This window comes from Knufia obscura (genome assembly GCF_036327395.1).
Source record: "Knufia obscura strain CCFEE 5817 isolate CBS 148926 chromosome Unknown scaffold_1, whole genome shotgun sequence".
NCBI lineage: Eukaryota > Fungi > Ascomycota > Eurotiomycetes > Chaetothyriales > Trichomeriaceae > Knufia > Knufia obscura.
Window position 1 is genome coordinate 1,865,078 of NW_027042687.1, and position 21,327 is coordinate 1,886,404.

General features: G+C 50.9%; 7 protein-coding genes across 7 annotated transcripts; 3 read left to right on the forward strand and 4 right to left on the reverse strand.

Annotated features, from left to right (window-relative positions):
- Positions 1-108: 108 nt before the first annotated feature.
- Positions 109-1,896, reverse strand: PMZ80_000693 (uncharacterized protein; the record flags this gene model as incomplete). The annotated part of the gene is made up of 1 exon (XM_064869143.1): positions 109-1,896. The coding sequence occupies one exon, from the start codon at positions 1,894-1,896 to the stop codon at positions 109-111; it is 1,788 nt and encodes a 595-aa protein (XP_064734640.1).
- Positions 1,897-2,166: 270 nt separating this feature from the next.
- Positions 2,167-3,235, forward strand: OST3 (oligosaccharyl transferase subunit ost3/OST6; the record flags this gene model as incomplete). The annotated part of the gene is made up of 3 exons (XM_064869144.1): positions 2,167-2,502; positions 2,548-3,001; positions 3,054-3,235. The coding sequence occupies 3 exons, from the start codon at positions 2,167-2,169 to the stop codon at positions 3,233-3,235; spliced, it is 972 nt and encodes a 323-aa protein (XP_064734641.1).
- A 492-nt stretch (positions 3,236-3,727) lies between these two features.
- Positions 3,728-5,890, forward strand: ATG7 (Autophagy protein 7; the record flags this gene model as incomplete). The annotated part of the gene is made up of 1 exon (XM_064869145.1): positions 3,728-5,890. One exon carries the CDS (start codon positions 3,728-3,730, stop codon positions 5,888-5,890), a length of 2,163 nt encoding a protein of 720 aa, XP_064734642.1.
- Positions 5,891-6,149: 259 nt separating this feature from the next.
- MRM2 (2' O-ribose methyltransferase) lies at positions 6,150-7,148 on the reverse strand (the record flags this gene model as incomplete). Its single annotated transcript, XM_064869146.1, has 1 exon — positions 6,150-7,148. One exon carries the CDS (start codon positions 7,146-7,148, stop codon positions 6,150-6,152), a length of 999 nt encoding a protein of 332 aa, XP_064734643.1.
- A 419-nt stretch (positions 7,149-7,567) lies between these two features.
- On the reverse strand, positions 7,568-11,636 carry PMZ80_000697 (uncharacterized protein; the record flags this gene model as incomplete). The annotated part of the gene is made up of 2 exons (XM_064869147.1): positions 7,568-11,186; positions 11,236-11,636. 2 exons carry the CDS (start codon positions 11,634-11,636, stop codon positions 7,568-7,570), a joined length of 4,020 nt encoding a protein of 1,339 aa, XP_064734644.1.
- Positions 11,637-12,418: 782 nt separating this feature from the next.
- Positions 12,419-13,039, reverse strand: PMZ80_000698 (uncharacterized protein; the record flags this gene model as incomplete). Its single annotated transcript, XM_064869148.1, has 1 exon — positions 12,419-13,039. The coding sequence occupies one exon, from the start codon at positions 13,037-13,039 to the stop codon at positions 12,419-12,421; it is 621 nt and encodes a 206-aa protein (XP_064734645.1).
- A 1,293-nt stretch (positions 13,040-14,332) lies between these two features.
- UBR1_1 (E3 ubiquitin-protein ligase ubr1) lies at positions 14,333-20,671 on the forward strand (the record flags this gene model as incomplete). The annotated part of the gene is made up of 1 exon (XM_064869149.1): positions 14,333-20,671. The coding sequence occupies one exon, from the start codon at positions 14,333-14,335 to the stop codon at positions 20,669-20,671; it is 6,339 nt and encodes a 2,112-aa protein (XP_064734646.1).
- Between the last annotated feature and the right edge of the window lie 656 nt (positions 20,672-21,327).

The following is a 21,327-nucleotide window of genomic DNA, read 5'->3' on the forward strand; positions in this document are numbered from 1 at the left end:
CAAGGCATACAATGGTGGTAAGGTTTCTCATGTTGAACCTACAAACAATACGAGACCCGCCAAACACCATGCTCCATTCATGAACCTCGCCAACCCTGTCCGATCCGTTTAAGCACCAACAAAACTCGTCATCCTGCGATCCTTCTTCAATGGTGAGAACTCAGCCAACATTCTAGGTTTATTTTTGCCAAGACCAAGCTTGACCTTCCCCAAGCCACCAGCCTTCTTGATGCCATCGGGCTCCTCATCATCGAAGATGTTCTTCCTCGCACCAAGCAGTTTCTTCTTTTTTGGCTCCAATGTGGTCGTCTCTGAGACCTCGACTATCACAGCTTTCGACGAGGCCAGGTTTTCTTGACCGCCAGATTCAGCTTCGGCATCGTCTTCTTCAATGACTTTATCGAGGGTTGGCGCCTTGACCACTGCATTCAACCGCGCGTTCGCAGCCTCCTTGAGTGGTTTCGCTGCCTTCGGCTTGTCTGCAGCCTTTTTGCTTGGAGCCTCTTTCACATCAGCCTTCTTCTTGGTAGCAGCAGCAGCCGGTTTCTTTGCCTTCTCTCGGTCATTGCCTGGTTCCTTCTCCTTCTCAGCTTCTTCCGCAAGCTCGTTGATAGTTGTGTTCATGACCGCATTCGGACTCTCAGGCAATATACTCATCGTCCGGTTCAGAAACGGCGTAATCGAGAAAGTCGACTTGTCACCCACCGTACTAAGTGTGGTCCTCGGGTTCTTCGCCGCAGGCCCTCCATTACCAGGCGTGCCAATCGTCATATCTGGATCGAATCTCGCTACATTCCTCTTCTTCGGGTTCTGAGTCGGCTCAACACTAGCGGCGCGACCGGCAATTCGTGCTTTGGTAGCGGCGGCAGATTCAGCGAATTTGGCTTGCTCGCGACGCTCGAGTTCATCTTGGGCCTCTTTGAGTTGTTCTTTTGTGGAGCGGAGCTTGTTTCTGAAGGCATCGAGTTTGGTCTCGAGAGTTTCTTTTTGGACGTCCCATTCGGAGGCCCCTTTGAGGGCTTCACGTTCTGCTTTGGCAAGAGCTTTCTTTTCCTTGGCTAGGTCTGCCTTCAGCTGATCGAGTTGTGCGCTGTCCTGCTCAGCTACACTATGATTTCTGGTTGCTTCTTCGAGCCTCTTCTCTACCTGTTGTGCTCGCTTTTTGGCTTCTCCCAACTCTTGCTTGACGGACTCTAGCTCGTCGACGAGTGCTGCGTCGGCTGCGGATTTCTGGCTTGCTTGCTTTGCTGTTTGTCTTTCTAGCTTCTGAACAAGTTTCTTCTCTTTTCCCAATTGTTCTTTGAGCTCCTCGATCTCCTCGTTGAGCATAGTATCATCGTGGGTTTGTGGCTTCTGCTTCAGTCGTTGTGTCGTTCGCTTCTCCTGCTCGAGCTCTACTTGTACAGTTGAGAGCTCACGTTGAAGAGACAGCTTGTCTGCAAGGGCATTCTGCTGGGATGTGGCTTGCGATCGTAAATGCTCGAGCTCAGGCTTCAATGCGCTTAGTTCCCGTGAGAGGGCCAGCTTCTCTGTCAACAGCTTCGTGGAGCCTGTGCTTGCTGCGTTGAGCGCATTGATTTCTGCTTGGTACGCGTCGATGTCGCGCAAACATGTCTTGAGATCTGTCTGTGTCTGCTGATACTGCTCTTCAAGGTCGGCCAGTCGTGCGCTGAGGTCCTCCACATGATCTTCGGATTGTTTCAGGTCAACATCCTGGATATGCTCCAGCTGTTCTTGTAGCTCATCGTTGATGTCCTCCTGAAGTAGCAGATTCACTCGGAGGATGCGCGCTCTTTCGTCTTCGTATATGCGCTCTGCTTGCTGCTTCGCCCGCTCAAAGTCCAGTTCAAGCTGTGCGCTGAGGATCGCGGCTTGAAGGTGGTCGTCCGAAGCCATTATCATGTTGTCTCAGATTTTGCTGTCGAGTATCGCGGTAAGTGTCGAATTGTATCTGTCGTTAGCACAAGAAGCGCAAGTTGTCAAATCGTCGGACGCTGTGTTGACGGAATTGTTTTGCCCTTCTGGAACAGGTTAGCAGATTTCGGCCCGCTTTTGCCAAGACCCGACATGGTTTGCACTGTTTGCCAGCATCGTGGGAAGAGACCACGAAAGCCTGACGCAGTTCGAGTCTGATGCAGCTGTAACCACATCACCCTCCAGCTCAGTATGAAGTTTCTTCAGCTGCTGACGGCAGCAGTTCTCTCGGCAACAGCTGTGATAGCCAAGAAATCGCCGTCAGCATTCGATGTGTACCATAAGAAGCAGTCCCCTGTTACACTTAACGAGCAATCCTACGACGAGATCACATCTGCTCCGAGAGACTACTATGCCGCGGTGATTTTGACTGCGCTGGATGCGAAATATGCTTGTGGCATATGCAGGGAGTTCCAACCGGAGTGGGACATCATTGCAAAGAGCTGGCAGAAGGGTGACAAGAAAGGAGAGCACCGACTGCTATTTGGCACTCTGGACTTCGACCAGGGCAAGAATGTGTTTATGAAGGTAGGAGCATAGGAATCTCCCATTGGACTCTGCTGACTCTGGCAGCATCAACTACAAACCGCCCCAGTCCTCTTCCTGTTCCCTCCGACTACCGGCGCCAATGCCTCGCCCGATGGTCAGCCTGTTCGATTCGACTTCCTAGGCCCTCAGAGTGCAGAAGGAATTCATGGCTGGTTGCAACGGCACATGCCACCTGGTGACTACCCAGAGCTATCGCGACCGTTCAACTGGTCCAAGCTGATCACCACCGTGACCATCATTCTTGGCATCTTCACCTTCGGCACAGTCGCATATCCCTACATCCTGCCTATCATCCAGAACAGGAATCTATGGGCAGTAGTGAGTTTGATCTTGGTACTTCTATTCACGAGTGGCCATATGTACAATCACATCAGAAAGGTGCCATATGTGACTGGCAACGGAAGAGGTGGCATCACATACTTTGCTGGTGGTTTCTCTAATCAATTCGGTATAGAGACGCAGATCATTGCTGCTGTTTGTGAGTTCATCGCTATCACGAGTCACGTTGTTCACCGTGCTAATCTTGCTAGATGCTGTTCTGTCCTTCGCGACTATTTCCCTCGGACTCAAGGTTCCGCGAATGAAAGATGCACGAACTCAGCAAATTGCCGCTATCATTTGGGCGTCGGTGATCTTCGGCATGTACAGCTTCTTGATGAGCTTGTTCAGGATCAAGAATGGTGGTTATCCTTTCTGGCTGCCTCCGTTCTAAGGAATGTAAAATATTGTATCATCGCTGCGGAGGCCTAAATGCGTGTCGTTCTTCCATTGTGATAGATATGAAATCATAAAATCTAGTACATCAACGTGCCAACGACTAGTTATCCGCTCCAGTTCCGCGCATGACAAAACTGTCAATTCTAGGTTGATGATCGTGATATCTGTCATTTGCCGCCTTCGAATGACCACTAATGCCTCGTGCTCTTAGTGGCAGTCGCAAGCGCAATCTTCGGCAGCGCCTTCCCCAAAACATGTGGGAGCTCCGCCACAAGTTGCCGTGACAGGCAGTAGGCACAAGTCACATGCCAGCCGTTTGGCAACAACAACCCTTCCTTCCACTTAAGACTTATATGCTTCCTGTTCCTGCATCAGCATATAAACATAGTATGCGCGCGCTCTCACCAAACATAAACACTCCACCAAAACACAACATCAACACCATCACTCCGCCTTGAATAGCACCACAACATCCGCATCGGCCGAAATGCAATACGTCCCCTTCATCTCCGACATCGAAATCCCCTTCTACGCCTCCCTCGCCTCCCAAAAAATCAACACCGACAAACTCGACGACAGCCCCCGTCCCGTCCAGGGCCTCTACGAGATCCGCCCCTCCGACCCCCGCGACCACTCCTGTCGCATGCAGATCCACGCCAACGCGCTAACAACAACCGACACCCTCCCAAACGGCTCATACTACGTCGCCAACGGCACCATCAAAAACGTCAACACGATAGAGGACTACAGACGCCTCGATAAAGTCGCGCTGCTTAACGCTGCGGGTCGGCAGATCTGGGATGCTATTAATGATAAGGACGGCACGATCTACGAGTGTCCGGGTCTACTGGCGAGTTTCATTGTTATTTGCTTTGCGGATTTGAAGAAGTATAGGTTTAGTTATTGGTTTGGGTTTCCGGCGTTGGTGTTGGAGGTGGGGTGGACGCCTGTTGTGGAGTCGAGGGCGAATGCTTCTGCTTCTGATTCTGGTGGCGGAGGCGAATATGTTCCTAAGGTATTGGGTGTTGATGAGGCGGCGAGTCTGGCTGATGAGGTGGAGGCGTGGAAAGGGGGTGTTGACTCGAGGCAGTGGGGGTTCTTTGTGGCGAAGAAGTCGCGGAGACCGGGACAGGGTTCGAGACGTGATGGACAGGATGAGAGGTATAGTTTTAGTCGGATGGGGTTTCGGTGGTGTGTGGATTCGCTTAGGGCGCATGATGGTGGGTTCTTTGAGGGAGAGTATTCGGATGATTGCTTTGTGTGTTTTGCGGATCCGTCGAACTATACGAGTCAGAATGGGACGGCGGCCCCGGGGTGGATGTTGAGGAATTTGTTGGTGTTGGTCAAGCAACGGTGGAAGAGGGATCGAATACAGGTGCTGTGTTATCGGGAGACGGCGGGCAGGCGCGACGCGGCAAGGAGTATTATTTATGATATGGAGGTTTCGAGGCCAAAGGAGAAGAAGGGGCTCGAACCTGGAATGGAAGCTAAAATTGATGGTATGCCGAAAGTTGTTGGCTGGGAAAGGAACGCGAATGGGAAGTTGGCTGGTCGATTGGCTGATTTGACGGAGTATATGGACCCGAAGAAGTTGGCCGATTCTTCTGTGGATCTAAACCTCAAATTGATGAAGTGGAGGATATCGCCGAACTTAGATCTAGACAAGATCAAGGACACAAGATGTCTGCTCCTGGGCGCTGGTACGCTCGGAAGTTATGTTTCGAGAAACCTGATGGGCTGGGGTGTCCGCAAAATCACCTTTGTCGACAACGCTCAGGTGTCGTACTCCAACCCTGTCCGTCAACCACTCTTCAATTTCCAGGATTGCCAGAATGGCGGCAAGAGGAAAGCCACGCGCGCCGCAGAGGCATTGCAGGAGATTTACCCTGGAGTCGACGCGACAGGCCATGTCATGTCGGTGCCGATGATCGGTCATCCAGTGACGGACAGTGAGAAGACGAAAGGAGAATTTGAGAAGCTCCAGAGCCTGATAGAAGAACATGACGTGATATTCCTGCTGATGGACACCAGAGAGTCGAGGTGGTTGCCGACGGTCATGGGCAAGGCGGCTGGCAAAATCGTGATGAACGCAGCTCTTGGCTTCGACACGTATGTGGTGATGAGACATGGCGCGAAAGCCGAGACAGAGACCCAGCAAGAGCTAGGCTGTTATTTCTGCAACGATGTGGTGGCCCCGCAGGACTCGATGCAGGATCGGACACTTGACCAACAGTGTACAGTGACGAGACCTGGCGTGGCAGCCATCGCCTCAGCGCTACTAGTCGAGGTCTTGGTATCCGTTCTGCAGCATCCAGACGGTCCTCGAGCAGCCGCTCCAACCTCCAACAACGCCGAACAAGGCGACCATCCTCTTGGTCTCGTACCGCACCAAATCCGTGGCTTCCTGTCCACCTTCACAAACATGAATGTGGTCGGAAAGAGCTACGACTGCTGCAGTGCCTGCTCAGACCGAGTCGTCGACGCATACAGACAAGACGGCTGGTCTTTCATCGAGAAAGCCCTCAACAGTAAAGATTACGTCGAGGAGCTGAGCGGCCTCAAAGAAGTCCAACGGCGGGCTGAAGCCGCAGCAGCCGAGATCGAAGCTGCCTTCGAAGAAGGAGAGGACTCAGACGGCGAACTCTTGTGATCTGGTCTCAGCCTCCCTCGTCAAACAAAGCATTCTTGTCCACTTTCGCCAACCTCTTGATACCCACGAAGAATCCTTCTCTCGATTCAGATCTTGAACTCTCCGGCTTCTCCCGGTGAACTTTATGAAACATTGCCTTCAACTGTTTTTCGAACGTCTTGTCTTCGGCGCCCTGGTAGAATTTGCATACAAAGTGGCCTCCGACTTTGAGGGTATCGTAGGCGAAATAGAGGGCGGATCGGCAAAGGTCCTGACAGCGTTAACATGGTATACTAGGAGCATGGGAGGGAAGGAAACACACCATACTCCCCGCATGATCCTTAAATCGATTCCCACTGGTATTCATCATCCTGTAATACGGGTTACTCAAGCTGTTCTTCCATAGACCGGAGGTAATCTCCCAGGGTGCTGACATGTCACTCAATACCACATCCACACATCGATCTCTGTGCTCGATGTCCCCCATCTCCTTCTTCTCTTTCCCCTCCCCATCTACGGTCGCAGTCGCAGCCCTCTCCCTCTCAATATACCCCCTCTCCTCCTCCTGCACCACATCCCCCGCATCCCCCATCCCAGTTCCCATCGCACCCCTCCTAACCCTCCCCCCATCCACATCCCTCAACAACCCCACCACCCGTTCCCGTGTATCCCTACTCAAAAAATCCCCCTGAATCCCACTAACCCCCCTCGGCGGCCGCACAGGAATAACATCCACACCCACAACCCGACCAACTCCAATCCCAACAAGCTCGATCGCGACCTGGCTCCAACTGCCCGGCGCAAAACCCAGATCAACGACTGTATTTCCTGGTTTCAAGATACGGAACCGGTCGTTGATTTGAAGGAGTTTGAACGCGGCGCGGGACTTGAGGTTTTGGACTTTTGCTTCGGTTGCGAAGCGGTCGGTTTTTTGGCGGGTGAGCCAGCGGGTGTTTGAGGAGGCATGGCGGTAAGGTTGTAGGTGGAGTGCGAGTTGGTTTTGGTTGGGGCTGAATCTTATGTCTGTAGAGGTGAAGGGAGTGGTAGAGAGACTAGTAGGACGAAGACGACCATATCGTGGCTTCAAATTGTTGTGCTGCGGTGCGCTGGGATAGGATGAGGTGTTCGAGGGCGGTGATGACGATGTAGAGCCATGCTGTGATGATGTAGAGACGGTGTAGGGGCGACATTGCAGTGGGAGGAAGCTAGGATGGTGTTCGAGGGCGACGATGCGGCATGGTAGAGAGGTCCTCCATGCGGATGAGGCTCGAATTGGCATGTCAGGTCATGGAATAGTAGAGGAAACAACATGGTGCATCCTGAGCAGAATTATGGCCGTCGAGGTGTTTGCGCTAGGCTCGCCGCAACATGCCGTTTTTGAACATGGCAAGTCTTGACGAGTCAGAGTGGCTTTACCTAAGCAACATAGGCTACTAATTCGAGTACCTCATCAACTTCCGAAGCAAGCACAGCAGGGATAGTATGTCAATTGACCGTCGAGTCATTAAGCTCTACATTGATATGGCGACAGATAGTTCTCAAATCAGCTGATAGCCCACGACGAAACTGTTGACCCATTGCAATCTCTCCCGCACCTCAATCTTCACTACTAAATGCTTTGTGATAGGACATGCTCCTCATAGCATGGATATCGTCCAAAATCATGCCATCAGCCTTGATCGTACTGAGTAGCCGCAATCAAACGCTCTCGGCCTGACTGAATAGTTCACTATATTGTGAGTGCTTGGAACTTTTTCGGGTGGTCGTGTTAGTTTTCTTCTTGGTTTTGCCAGGAGCAGGAGCAGGCGTGCCAATTGTGCTACCACTCTTCCTTGCACTAGCAGGCAAATCGTATACAGTATCCGTGTCGGAAAAGCGGGTTGACTTTGCCGTGGCTGCGGGACGTGTTGCCAACCTCTTCATGTCGGCCTTGTGCCGCTTTGCTGTTGGCTCATGCTCTTCTGCTCTCCGCTTGGCGGCCGAGTTCGGTGCATGATTTTCCCGTGGGTGAGTATGAGGAGAGGAGAAGTTGACGACATTTCCACTACCTGGATCCATCCTGGGCACAGGAGTGCTATCTCTGCTGTGGCGAATCTGCACGCCAGTTCGGGTTTTCATGGGGCTGGCTCCATGCGCGCTCGCTGGCACCAAGACTTGTGCTCGGCCACGCCTGGGATCCTGTCCTGGACTGAAATTGGCAGCGTCAGATGAGCGAAGAAGCATTTCAGAATTGGATGTCCCAGGCCGAAGCTCTGGCTCGTCTCGACTCCTCTTCGAGGCTACAGTTGTAGGTAAAGGAGCTGTGGCGTCGTTCGGTGAAGTGTCGATGGTGCCTTGAGATGCTCCAACGATGTCGAACATGGAAGGCATATCGTCGAGGAAGTCTGGTGGTGAGCTCAAGTCCGAAGTGACAGCGTTGGCCAGATGCCTGCCCTGAGACTGTGAGTCTGGCACTACAACAGCCTCGGCATCGTCGTCGCATGCCCCGCGGTTGGCCGCACGTCTTGGTCGTACAAATGTGTCCTCGTCATTAGCGTGACGATCAGCATGGTCGCCTCCTTTTCGAGGAGATTGACTCTGGTGGATAATTGATTTGAGAGACAGAACGATCGGTTCTGAGAATGCAGCAATTTCCTCGTCGGTGATGTGCTCCCGTAGGGAATCAAATCGTCGACTTTCCTCCTCCAACTTGTTGATGCGATCCTGCATTGCAGCCATCTCAACTTCTCTCTGCTGCGACTCTCCTTGCACTTTCTGAAGGTCAAATTCAGCATCCTTCAAATTAGAGAGCTGTTGTTGCAGGTCTTGCACAGTGCGGCTCTTCTCCTTGAGCTTGGTTTGCACTTTGGCCAAGTCGTCCTTCTGGGTTTGGAATGTCTCCAATTGACCTTGCAGTTCAGCAACCTGGGTTGAGAACACTTCCGCAACTTTGAGCTTGCCTTTCAACTCGTCGATGTGAGTGGTTGAGTCCTCAATTTCTTTCCGCAGTCCTGGCACTTGTTGTAATTGCTCTTCAAGTGCGCTGTGAGCATCAGACAACTCTTTGATCCGCGCTGCTTGCTTAGAGCTTGTCTGTTGGAGTGTTTTGATCTCTTCGGGCAAGGGCAGGAGCTCGTCCAACTGACGGTTTGAATGCTCGAGTCTCTGCTCCAGGTCAGTGCATCTTGTTCGAGCCTCTGCTGAGTTCTTCTCCAGGCTCCCATTATCTGCTTGAGCTTGCTTCAGCTGTTTCGCGAGGACATCATAGTCCTTGCACTTTTGTTTCAACCCGCTGATTTCGCCTTTGATGTTTTCGAAAGGGCCAAGGTATTGCTCAAGCTGTTGTTTTTCATTCTGTAGATTTTCAATATCCTTGACTTTGCTTGAGATCTGACCATCTCTATCCTGCACACGCTGCTCCAGCTCTTTCTGGCCTTTCTTGAGCTCTTTGACCTTAGACTGAAGTGCTTCAATGGACTTCTCCAAGTTTTGCAGCTCGTCTTGCTTAGAGGTAACCTCTGCAGCCTTGGCGTTGAGCTGGTTCTCAAGCTCGTTGACGCGTGCTGAGGACTGCTCATCAACTCTTTCCAACTCTGCTTTATGACTGTCCTTTTGGTCGGCCAGGTTCGCTCGCAAGTTATCACCCAACTCTTGCGCTTTTGAAAGCTCGTTCTGCAGATTGATGACATCCTTTCTGCTGCTTTGCAACTCACTTGACAGTCGAGAATTTGTAGCATTCAGTTCATTGATTTTGGTTGAGATTTGGTTGCCCTCAGCTTGTGGCCGGTCCCGTACCAAATCTTTGTGGGCCTGGAGAAGGCCGCTGCAGAATAACTGTGCAACATTTTTCTCGCGGTCAGCAGACTTTGACCTTGCTTCATTTTCTTTCAGCTTTGCAGAGAGACTTGACGACTCGTGCTCCAAGGTTTTCAGTCGTTCAAGATCGGGCCCAAGTTTGTCGACTGCATCAACAAGGCTTGAGAATTGCAAATTGGAGGCTGTATGTTGATCGATCTGAGCGTTCTTGACGACGTCAAGAAGCTCTTTGAAATCATCATAGTGTTTCCCAACTGCAGTCAACATTGTTTGAAGCTCTTCTTTGTGACCGGAGCGGGCCGCATCATGTTGGCGAATCTGCTCCACGGCTTCAACGATCTGGCCAAGAGCACTGCTTAGACCATCGTATTGTTGCTTTCCAATAAGACCAGCGACTTTTGTCAGTTCATGAGCCATGTGATCTTGCTTGTTGCTGAAGCTAGTGTTCATGGACCGCTGCATACTCTCTAGTCTTTCGATGTAGAGGGCGTGACTTTTGTTCCGAAGCTTCTCTTCTCGCAAGCGCCCCTGTTCGTGGGCAAGCCTCTCCTCAAGTGACTCAAGTTTGACACTTTCAGCTCGAAGTGCGGCAATGTTGGACCTGACTGCACCAATGTTACTGATGGCGGCGTCACATTGAGCGAGCAGTTCTTTCCTTTCGTTAGCCTCCTTTTTGCCATCGGCTTTGATGGCCTGAATGTCCTGAGTCAGATTGTTGCCGTCACTCCGCAGACCCTCATACTCCTTTGACATGTCTTGAGCCCATTGCTTAAGCTTGGCGTATTTCTCTCGAAAAGCTCGGACTTGTGCTTCCTGGACGTGATTGCCCTGGACAGATGCATGCCATTGCTTGGTGTTTTCTTGTAGCCTTTGCTGGCAGGTCTTGTAGTGAGCTTGAAGCTGAGCATGCTCGTTCTTTAAGCGTTCATGGTCATTGTGTAGACGAGTTACCGACTCATCTCGGATTCGATTGCGCCGCATGACCAGCATCAGCAAATCTTCGTCAGATGGCTTACGGGAAACATTGGCTGCGGGCGTTGCTGCGTGCTCTTGTGCTAAAGGCGCGGCTGTCGATGCGTGATGTGGGATAGTCTGAGCCCTGTTGCCCTGTGGCTTGTGGACCCGATACCGGGGATCATGCTGTGGCATTTGATGTGCTATGCGGATCTGCTCTGGTGTCGCTCTTTTGCTCCTTGCTTGCACAGCATTGATATGTGCTGGCAATATCTGCTTCGTGGTGCTTGCAAGCGGAGGAGATGAGCGTGGTGTCTGTGCATCAGGATGCCCTTTGGCACCGAAAGTGTTGTGGTCGAAAGTTTCTTGGCCATCTTCTTCTGGAGGGTGTGGGCCCATGGTGTCACAGCCTTCTGATTGCGGGGATTCTTCTCTTTCGGAAGACTGTACAGAGACGTATTCTATGTCAGATGGGTTTGGACGAGACAAAGTCTGGGGCAACGCCTGCGGTTGAACGTACTCTCGCTCATGCTCACTGGCCCTGGACGGGGATCCATTGTTTGAAACGCTAGACGAATGTTGTCAGTCTCTATCCGGAAAGCATATTGAAGACGAACCTGTCTTGTAGTGAGCTAGTCTTCAGCTCAGGCACATCCTCATCAACATGAGGCTGCAGACCGTCACCACGTGAACCAGTACCTCGTGCAGCAAGCGGCCGCCCAAAAGAAGAAGGCCGGAGCTGGATGTTTCTGGTAGGTGGCTGAAGTGTCGAGCTGAGCGGTGCAAAGTGAATATCTGAAGCATCCGGTGCATCAAGATTATGCTTCACGGAAGCCCTAGGATTCAGAGTATGACCATCTCGGGGATTCTGCTTCGACAATGTTTGTGCCACGAACAGTGACCCAGGGCTCTGATCGATGTTGCCATCCACTGTGACAGGGGGGTTCTCAGCAAAAACCTCGGAGCTGTCATGGTCTGGAGGACAACGATGACTTTGTTGAGGAATGTGCTTGTCCATGGGATTGTTGAAACAGACGACGACGGTTTAAGAGAGAGAAATCAGTTGGTTCACAATGACTTCTTGAAGAGAGTGAGGTACGAAAGCTTCAGGAGTGAGAACTTGGCCACAGAAGATGCGGAGGTTGTTGAATAAGAGACGACCGTTGTTATTACGAAGACAATAAGACCACCTTCTGAGTCGGTCGTGCTTGCCTCGTATTTGGGGTCACTTCGGATTCGGAAGGCACGCGTCGAAAGAATTGCTCATTCGTCTCATCGCAGGAACATGTCGCTGAACAATCTTTTATTCATAGCAGGCAGGACCATGATAGCACGTCATGACCGAGCCTTAACTGAGTGGAAGGAGCTGATTTAAGTCGTGATGCTGCTTAGAACCCGGCTACATGCTGCAGAAACCATTTCCCAGCGTGGCAGGTTCATGCATGTCATGGCTTGTAGAAGATTCGACCTTCCTCTGAGTGTATACATACTGCAAGCATCAATTTAGGCTTTTCTGCTTCTGATCAATGTGCAGTTCACGTGAGGCTCCTTGCGCACCCATATCGAGTCGTGCCATCCGTAGCGACAAATGCCCATTGAACTACTGTACGGTTCCTGAGTGGTGTTTGTTACTTGGACACAACCAGCCATTTAGTATATAGCTGCTCACAAATCTGGTTTCGAGGAAGGCAGATGTATGAATACACATTTCCGGCCGCACGTCGATCCTTTTGATGCGCCATTCTAGAGTCAAGGTAGTCAGCGATTTGGAGTTGGAAGCTGAAAGAGCTTCAATGCGCTTCAGTCCGGTCGTGCTTCTGCAGCCAGAGATTCTGATGTCACGGTCCCCTCAACTTCAGGTCCGTCATAATCGAGTTTCACAAGGTCTCGAATGATTTCTTGTTCTTTAGCAATCTTAACGAGCTGGTCTGCAGAGAGCTTCTCCCCAGCTAACTTCTTGGCCTTGAGCTCTTTGACCGCTTTCAATTTCTTGAGCTGGTTCCGGATCTTCTTCTGGCGCTCAGCATCTGGATCAACTTCGCCATTTGTCTTCGTGTCTTTCATCTGACCATCATCCTGGACGTGCAAATTCCCGACTGCATCACCCACTTCGTCAACGCCTTGTTGATCTCCAAACTCCTTCTTCTTCCGAGCCGCCTCTCTGCGCTTTGCGTTCTTGCTCTTCCCCTCCGCGTCATTCTGGTCAACCTTTGAAACTTCTGCGCCTGGCACGCCCCTCCCACCTTTCGATCGCCAAGTTTCTGCGCTACGACTCTTGTACGTCTCTACATCCTCTGGCGGCTTGTAGCCAGGTCGTATTTTGATCTCTTTTCGTGTAGTCCCGTCAGGTCGCCTTGAAGACGGTATGAATGCCTGGCCTCCAGCAGAAGTCTGAATGCCAGATGATGCTGGCTTCGACATGTTAGCAAGCAAGGAACGAGGTTTATGTCATTAGATGTTGTCAGGCGCTGCACGCCATAGACCGTTGGCCTAGTTCGCGCAGACACAGCCCTCGAACGACGAATTGCAAATTCCGAGATGCTTCAGGTCGACAAAGTAGACAGGTGCTCATGGTTGCGCGTCAAGCGCGAATGAAAACCGGCCCAATTGTAAAAGAGAGTTACTTTAGAGCGACGCGAAGGAAAGTTTGCCGACTACTAAGCTCGACAACCTCCGCAACTGGCGAGCTCCTCAGAACAGGGTATTATCCACGACCACCCAGCTTTGCAAATACCTCAACACTCTTCTCCTGCACACGTCGTCCCGCAAGATCCCCGATCCCTCCTCCGACCAGCCAAAATGGGTGTTGTATGTAGAAGAATCTCTGCGAATTGGCGAAAGTGAAGGCTAATACACAGCACAACAGATCGCAAACAGTTTCTTCAAGTGAGCATGCCAGCGCCAGCAACCAATGCTGATCTCTAACCACGAGTAGTGTTCTATTCCGGAGGAATTATGTTTTCCTGTCGACGGTCTTCGTCGGCGCATTCGCATTCGAGATGTACGAAACCTAGGGATTTCACGAAGGACAGCGAGAATACTAATTTGGAGCAAGGGCTTTCGATACCACGACAGACATGGTGTGGAACAGAATAAACAAGGGTGTATGTACAAGATTTGATATCCTAGGGCTGGGCTAATACAAGCAGCGACGATGGGCGGACATCAAGCAGAAATATATGCAAGCACCTGAAGGAGATGACGATGATGAATGAGTACTGCGAGTTTCGAGCACGGAAGAAGTTCACTACCAGGCGTATTGTGTATTCAGATTAGACTGGGGGCCTTTACAGTGTACAGCAATCAAAATACTTGATACTTGCAGCAACTGCTAACTGCCAAATCTTGGTCTTGATTCGGACTTTTTCTACCTGAAGCGCGAGGTAGATATACGCAACAATTTGTGCATCCATGAAGACACTGCAGATTTCTACGCACGGAAAACCATTGGATTCGAGACTTGGTTGGACTCTCCGGACGAAAATGCGCAGCGTGCTTGAACGAGAGACCGCGGGTTGTCAAACACAGCAAACCAGCCCGGCATGCAATTGACGTACCTCTTGCCCGTGAATCAGGTAGAAACAAAGCCCAGACATGTGATTACCTACGTTGATATGGACTATTTCTTTGCCATCGTTCGTTCATAGCCCAATAAATTGTACCAAGCTACAAAATGATTCCTGGGTGGAATACTTTCCTCGAAATTGATTCCCTATGGCGACCAGAGACGTAGATGCTCGGCTTCGTCAAGCGCTATGCGACCACCCGAGACAGTTCAACAACAGATACAGTCCCGAAGCCCGGGATAAATTGCTTGACACCTTGTTCAGATCTCTTACCAATGACCAGTCATCATATTTGACAGAACTTTTTCCGCATGGCTACCCGGAGTCACTCAGCCTGCAGGAAGTACAGGGCGCCCAAGAAGAGACAGAGTACACTGAGGCCGCGCGAGGACATCCTTGTGGTCACATCCTAAACTCTGGAGAAGCTACCTATCGGTGTGCTACCTGTACCGATGACCCAACGGTGGTGTTGTGTGCGAGATGTTTTGCAGCAAGCGACCATGAAGGACACCAATTCGATATCACAATCAGCAATGGCAATAGTGGTTGTTGTGACTGCGGGGACGAGGAGGCCTTCAAGAGAGACGTAAAATGTGCTATACACACAAGGAACGAGCACACCACAGACAATGTGCCCAACGATCCACCTCTGCCAGAAGATCTTGCTGCAGCCATACATACTACCATCGCCCAAGTCCTCGACTACTTCTGCGATGTCATATCATGCTGTCCAGAGAACCTGAGAGCCACCAAGACCGTCGAGTCAGTCGAGCAAGACGAGCAACGTAGTAGACTCGATCCGACAGCTTATTTGGCTGCTGAAGACATTGAGACGAACCCCGAATACAACTTGGTTATCTGGAACGATGAGAAACATACAATGGACGAAGTGCAGGATCAAGTTGCGAGAGCCTGTCGCGAACGTAGAAAGTTTGGTCTTGTCAAGGCTGAGGAAGCGAATGAACTAGGCAGAAGTGTTGTCTGCTACTCTAGAGACCTCAAAGAATTGCTACGCAGAGCAAAGATCATTGAAGAAATCAAAATCACTGTAACCATCCGAGCCGCCCGTGACACATTTCGAGAGCAGATGTGTGGCACAATACTAGAATGGCTCAAAGACATTGCGGGATGTTCCATCAGGGGAAACGCGTCTTTCCTTCGACAGGCCGTCTGCGAGGAAATGCTTCAGGTCTGGCATCTTGGTAGTCAGGCTTGGAATGCTCGGATAGGAAAACAAGGCCTTGAGGACAACCAAGCTGAGGATCCGGAGCTCGTTGGAATGCGATATTTCCCCGACACAATACAAATCCTGCTCCAGCGCAATCAGCAAATCGTCGCTACCGATGATGACGACGACGATGAGATGGACGACGGAGCTGACGGCGCCGATCTTGCTGAAGGCGACGATGATGATGAGGAAGACGACGACTACGAGCAGGTCGATTCACAGATGGCCGATAGCTTAATTGAGCAGAATGACAACGACGCTCTGCGCGGTAACACCGACATTATTAGTGATGTGGACGAAATGGACACGGACGGTGATAACGATTTCTTAGATGCCAACGAGAGAATGGACAACGACCAGGTCGCGCCTCCACCGCCTACTGCTGCTGTTCAAGCTACGCACTCCGAGCCTGCTATCGCCGTGACCGACGAACTATCGCGTCACTCTTCAGCTACGCTCCGTCAAACGGATAATCCCAATTTTCGGAATGTTCCACGGACGCCAGGGGTCAGCGGTCCTGAGCGCCGCTCCAACTCGGCAGAATTGACGCATTGGAGAGCACCTGCCTCGATGAAAGGTAAGGCTGTGGAAGCTCCGGTCCCTGTTTGGGAAGACCTGAGAAAGAATATCCGCCTGGATGCTATGATCCTGTTCGACCTACGGTTATGGAAGAGTTTGCGGATTCTCCTGCGTGACCTGCTCATTTCGACCGTTATAAAGGTGCCTCAATTCAAGCGTATCTTGGGCCTACGATTCGCAGGGTTATACACCATATTAGCTCAGTTATATCTGATCGCTGATCGAGAACCAGACCACTCCATCCTGCATGTATCAGTGCAGATACTTACAACACCTTCCATAGCCGAAGAGGTCCTCCAAAAAGCAAACTTCTTGACGAATCTCATGGCCATCCTCTACACCTTTTTGACTACACGACAAGTTGGCTACCCCGAAGAGGTCGATCCAGATGCATCTCTGGGGTTCGACGCAGGATCTGTGGCAAACAGAAGGCTATACCAATTCTTCAATGATCTACGCTATTTCCTAGCCATACCATATATTCGGGACCGCGTCCGAGTTGAGAAGCAGTATCTGATGCAGTACCTCGACCTTGCGAAACTTTCCCAAGGCATCTGTCCAAATGTCCGAGCAGTTGGCGAGCATGTCGAATACGAAACTGATGCTTGGATAAGTGCATCACTTCTGACACGAGAGATTAACAAGCTTTGCCGTCAACTCACAGAAGCATATCAAGGTTCTGGCAGTACTATTGGTATTGATGAACATCTTACAGATGCTATCAGGCAGACCACTAACACAACCCTTGTTGTCTGCAGTGGACTTGACTTTCAGAGATTTGAGCAGAGTGAGATCAAGGACGTGATCAACTTCCACGAGGTTGGCCCGTTCGCGAATGGATTGCAGCCCTTTAAAACAATCAACTTCGTGATCGAGAAAGGAACACTGAGCTTTCATCACCCTCTCCACTATACCATGTCATGGCTGCTCGAGAATGGCAAAGATACGTCCCATACTATCAAAGTGCTTCAGGATACCGCTGCAGAGCTCGTTGCTAGATTCAACGCGACTGCTCAGCAAAACCCTACAACAAAGCTCCATTTGCTTTACGAAACGGGCGAGGACGCCTTGCTCTGTCTATTCGACTACCCCTTACGAGTATGTGCTTGGCTGGCACAAATGAGAGCAAATATGTGGATCAGGAACGGCATGAGTCTCAGACATCAGATGAACCAGTACAAGAGCGTCACATACAGGGATGTTGGTCACCACCGTGACCTTTTCCTGCTGCAGACAGCTTTTGTGGCCTGCAGTGCGGAACGAATGCTTGCATCAATGATCGATCGCTTTGGCCTTGTACTGTGGGTGTGCGGTAGGTTCGAGTCAACGTCGGACGCTGACGAGGGACAACTTGTGGATATTGCGGAAGACTTTGTCTATTTGCTCATCAACATACTGTCCGATCGAGACAATTTGAGCTCCTCAATGGAAGACAAAGAGGCACAATTGAGCATCCTGCGCAAGGATATTGCTCATACGCTATGCTTCAAACCGTTGTCGTACTCGGATCTAACAAACCGTCTGACCGAGCGAGCTCAAGACCACGAGCAGCTGCAAGAAGTGCTCGAATCAATGACCAGTTTCAGAGCTCCCGAGGGGCTCTCTGACTCTGGCCTGTTTGAGCTTAAACCAGAATACTTGCAGGAACTCGACCCATACAATTCGCATTTCAGCAAGAACCAGAGAGACGAAGCGGAGAACATCTACAAGAATTGGATGGCAAAGAAGTCAAACAAAAAGCCAGAGGATATAGTGCTGGAACCAAAGCTGAATCCGATCAAGTGTCAAGCATATGCCAACCTCTGTGCTGTGATACACACGCCACTTTTCAGTACCATGCTATACTTCATGTTGTCGCATGTGGTCACGAAACAAGGTACAGCTCCGAATGTATCGGCGTCAAGAGCTGAGTCCTTCCTCCACAATGCGCTGCATCTGACTCTTGTTGCCACCATCGAGGATCCCTCTGTCGAAGACGAGACTGTCAGCAGCCAGGTATCCTTTCTGAAGAACGCTTTGACACAACAGCATGGTGATCATGGCTCCACAATCGTGACGGCTCTGCACAAGATATGGCTCGCCGAGGAGTTCTCATCGTGCCGTAGTAAGGTAAGGCACATCTTGAGAATCTTCCATCGACAGTGGCCGAGGCTATTCGATGAAACGACTCGAGATATCGACTTCCCAGCAGCACGTCTGGACACTGCATCTCCAGCAAACTTCGATGTCGACATGGAAGCGAAGAAGAAGCAGGCTGCGGAGCGTAAGGCAAGAATCATGGCCCAGATGCAACAACAGCAGCAAAGCTTCATGACCAATCAAGGCATGGCTGACTGGGGTGATGATGATATGAGTGATGCAGAGTCTGAGATTCCAGAATCGACCGAAACACGGTTATGGAAGTTTCCATCTGGTGTGTGCATACAGTGTCGCGAAGAAACGAATGACAGTCGATTCTATGGTACATTTGCTATGGTCACTGATGGCCACTTATTGAGAGAAACGCCGAAAGACGACAATGATTTTGTACAAGAAGTGCTTGCGTGTCCGGAAAATCTAGACGAATCGAACGAGGAGTCGAGACTATTTGGTGTGTCTGGCGCCAATGTTCAGCAGATCAAGAGGATAGCGGCGGACGGCACAGAGACCTCTATTAGCAAGCGAGGCCTGAGCAAAGGATGGCCCAAGAACGCCACATTGAAGGCGCCAGTGTCCACGAGCTGCGGTCATATCATGCACTTCAGCTGTTTCGAGAACTACTACGAATCTGTGAGACGAAGACACGCTCATCAGATTGCTAGACGACAGCCAGAGCGCGTTACCTCGAATGAATTTGTGTGCCCTTTGTGTAAGGCACTAGCCAATGTGTTCTTACCGATGGTGTACAAGACCACAGAGCAATCATATCCTGGCTGTCTCCAGGCTGAATCGACTTTCGATATGTTCGTCGAAGAGACCCTACCAGTGATGAAAGAGACCTTTGGGGTACTAGAAGGCGAACAACAACTTTCTGCCCACCTTGTGAAGCGCGAGAAGCAATTGCACCTCAGCACAGCTACTTCGTTCAAGGCCAATGCGATGTCGACATTGTCCAAGTCAGTAGCTGAGCTAAAGCATATGCCTGATGATCTGAAAGAATATCCAGGTGTTTATGCCTTAGTAGATCTCGCACAGATCTACAAGCGTCTCAGAAGCACATTAGAAGTTGTGAGGGGTACCACTACCAGGGCCGAAGCCTCGACAAAGGTGACATTTGCGACGCTACTGACAGTCTTGACGCATTCGATCACCGCCGTCGAGATCGGACAACGAGGTCGTCCTTCTACAGGCACATCTTTGCTTGATGGCATTCCCGCTCAGACCTTGAGCCATCTGCAGGTGGTTTCACATTCATTGCACTCATACGCAGCTGCATTGGCTTTGGTCGAAAGCAATGATGACACAGACTATCCATATCAGGATCTCGTAGTTGGCATGACGAGAAAGTTGTTCGCCTCAATGTCGCCGGGACACGAGCAAGAGTGGTTGCTCGAGACTGACGCTTTTGCAACGTTCGTTGAGCAATCAATGGTCTTTTCGACTGTTCAAGGTCTGCCGATCATTCATTTGCTGCGCCTCTGCTTGACACAAGAGCTGGTTCGAGCCGCGATCTGGTGGTTAAGGGTCCGGAGCCCAGCTTTACCGACTGAAGCCACCCTGCCGAAGAGCCCTACAACACCGCGGAGCGCCGCTCTGTCACAAGATGAATACAGAGCAATGGGTGGGTTCGTCTTCTGGTTGAAATCGAACATGCCGGCAACGGCGAATTCACCATTCTTGCTACCATTTGATGAGGTTGAGCCACTCTACAAAGCACTACGCACATATGCCTTAGCTTTCATGCGGAAAGCAAGCTTACTTCTCCACACAGCACACGGCGTCGACTTCCCTAGCACGGGAGCTCTGTCCGGCAAGTCAGAGCTCGACCGACTCCTCAGTCTCTGCAAATTGCCCGATCTACCCGCCATCCTGGGTGGTTTCTCCGAGTTCACAGAAGCGACTGCTCTTCCGAAGCTTGTCAGTGGTTGGATCAAAGCCTGGGCTAGTGCAGGTTCGGAAACAAGACAGTCCTCGATCCGCCTCATGCACCCGACACCATTCGAGCTAATCGGCCTACCGCAGTATTATGACGTCCTCATCGAAGAATGCAACAAACGCAAATGTCCCACAACAGGCAAAGCTCTCTCCGACCCAGCCCTTTGTCTCTTCTGCGGCGAAATCTTCTGCTCGCAAGCCTACTGCTGCATGAAAGACAAGTACCGTGGTGGCTGTAATCACCACATCGAGACTTGCTCGGCCCCAGTCGGGGCATATTTGTTCATCCGAAAATGCAATATTGTGCTGCTCGATGTGCGTAAAGACCCACGGAAGGCGTCGCGGCTATTGGAAGGCGACGATGTGAGCTCGAATCTCATCGAACCACCGACAAGTGCGCATGGGAGTTTCTTCCCTGCACCGTATTTGACTCGACATGGTGAGACGGATCAAGGGTTGAGGACGCGTCATCAGTTGATTCTTAATCAGAAGAGGTACGACAAGCTTGTGAGGGATGTTTGGTTGATGCTCAATGGGAGTATTTGGAGTGCTATTGCAAGGAAGCTGGAGGGTGATTTTAATGCTGGGGGGTGGGAAACGTTGTAGGTTGCTCAGCGGGTGGGCTTACATCAACACAAAGGACCATGCTATATCATATGATGCAACGATTCAGACGATATCATGCTTGTGGTTGTATGTAGAGCTACTTGGGTTCGAGATGAGACTGCTTGAGCTGAGGGACTGGTCAATAGTCCATAACAGCAGATCCTTGATGATTATGTAAATACTTATCACTTCAACTACCTAGGTTCTTACTGGCAGCAAACAGCTCCCCTGCTCGGTGCAATGCCCTACTAGCCACCCCGCATGCAAAAGATCACAACTCTGTCTATACATACCACAAGTGACCAAAACCAACGCGCAGCGTGCTCAGCACATCCCTCGACACTGTCACTGAGAATAGCAGCATCTTGGCACTCTGATTGGTCAGTCAGGGCGCCTAATTCGTGACTGCAGTTCTCCACCGCAACCATCTCGACCTCTTACCTCGCGTTTCACAAAGTTCTACCAATACCATTCGCAAAGCTTGGGTCTCGGGAGAGATGTCACTACGTCCAATCACCCCAGCTCAGTGTGTTTTGGGAACCGCGGAGGGGGTCGAGGTGTGGTTCTGTACCTGATCTACATACAGTACGCTGCCGAGCTAAGGCCTGCTCATAGGATGTGCGGTGCCTGACTGAGGTGCAGTGGATTGGATTGGC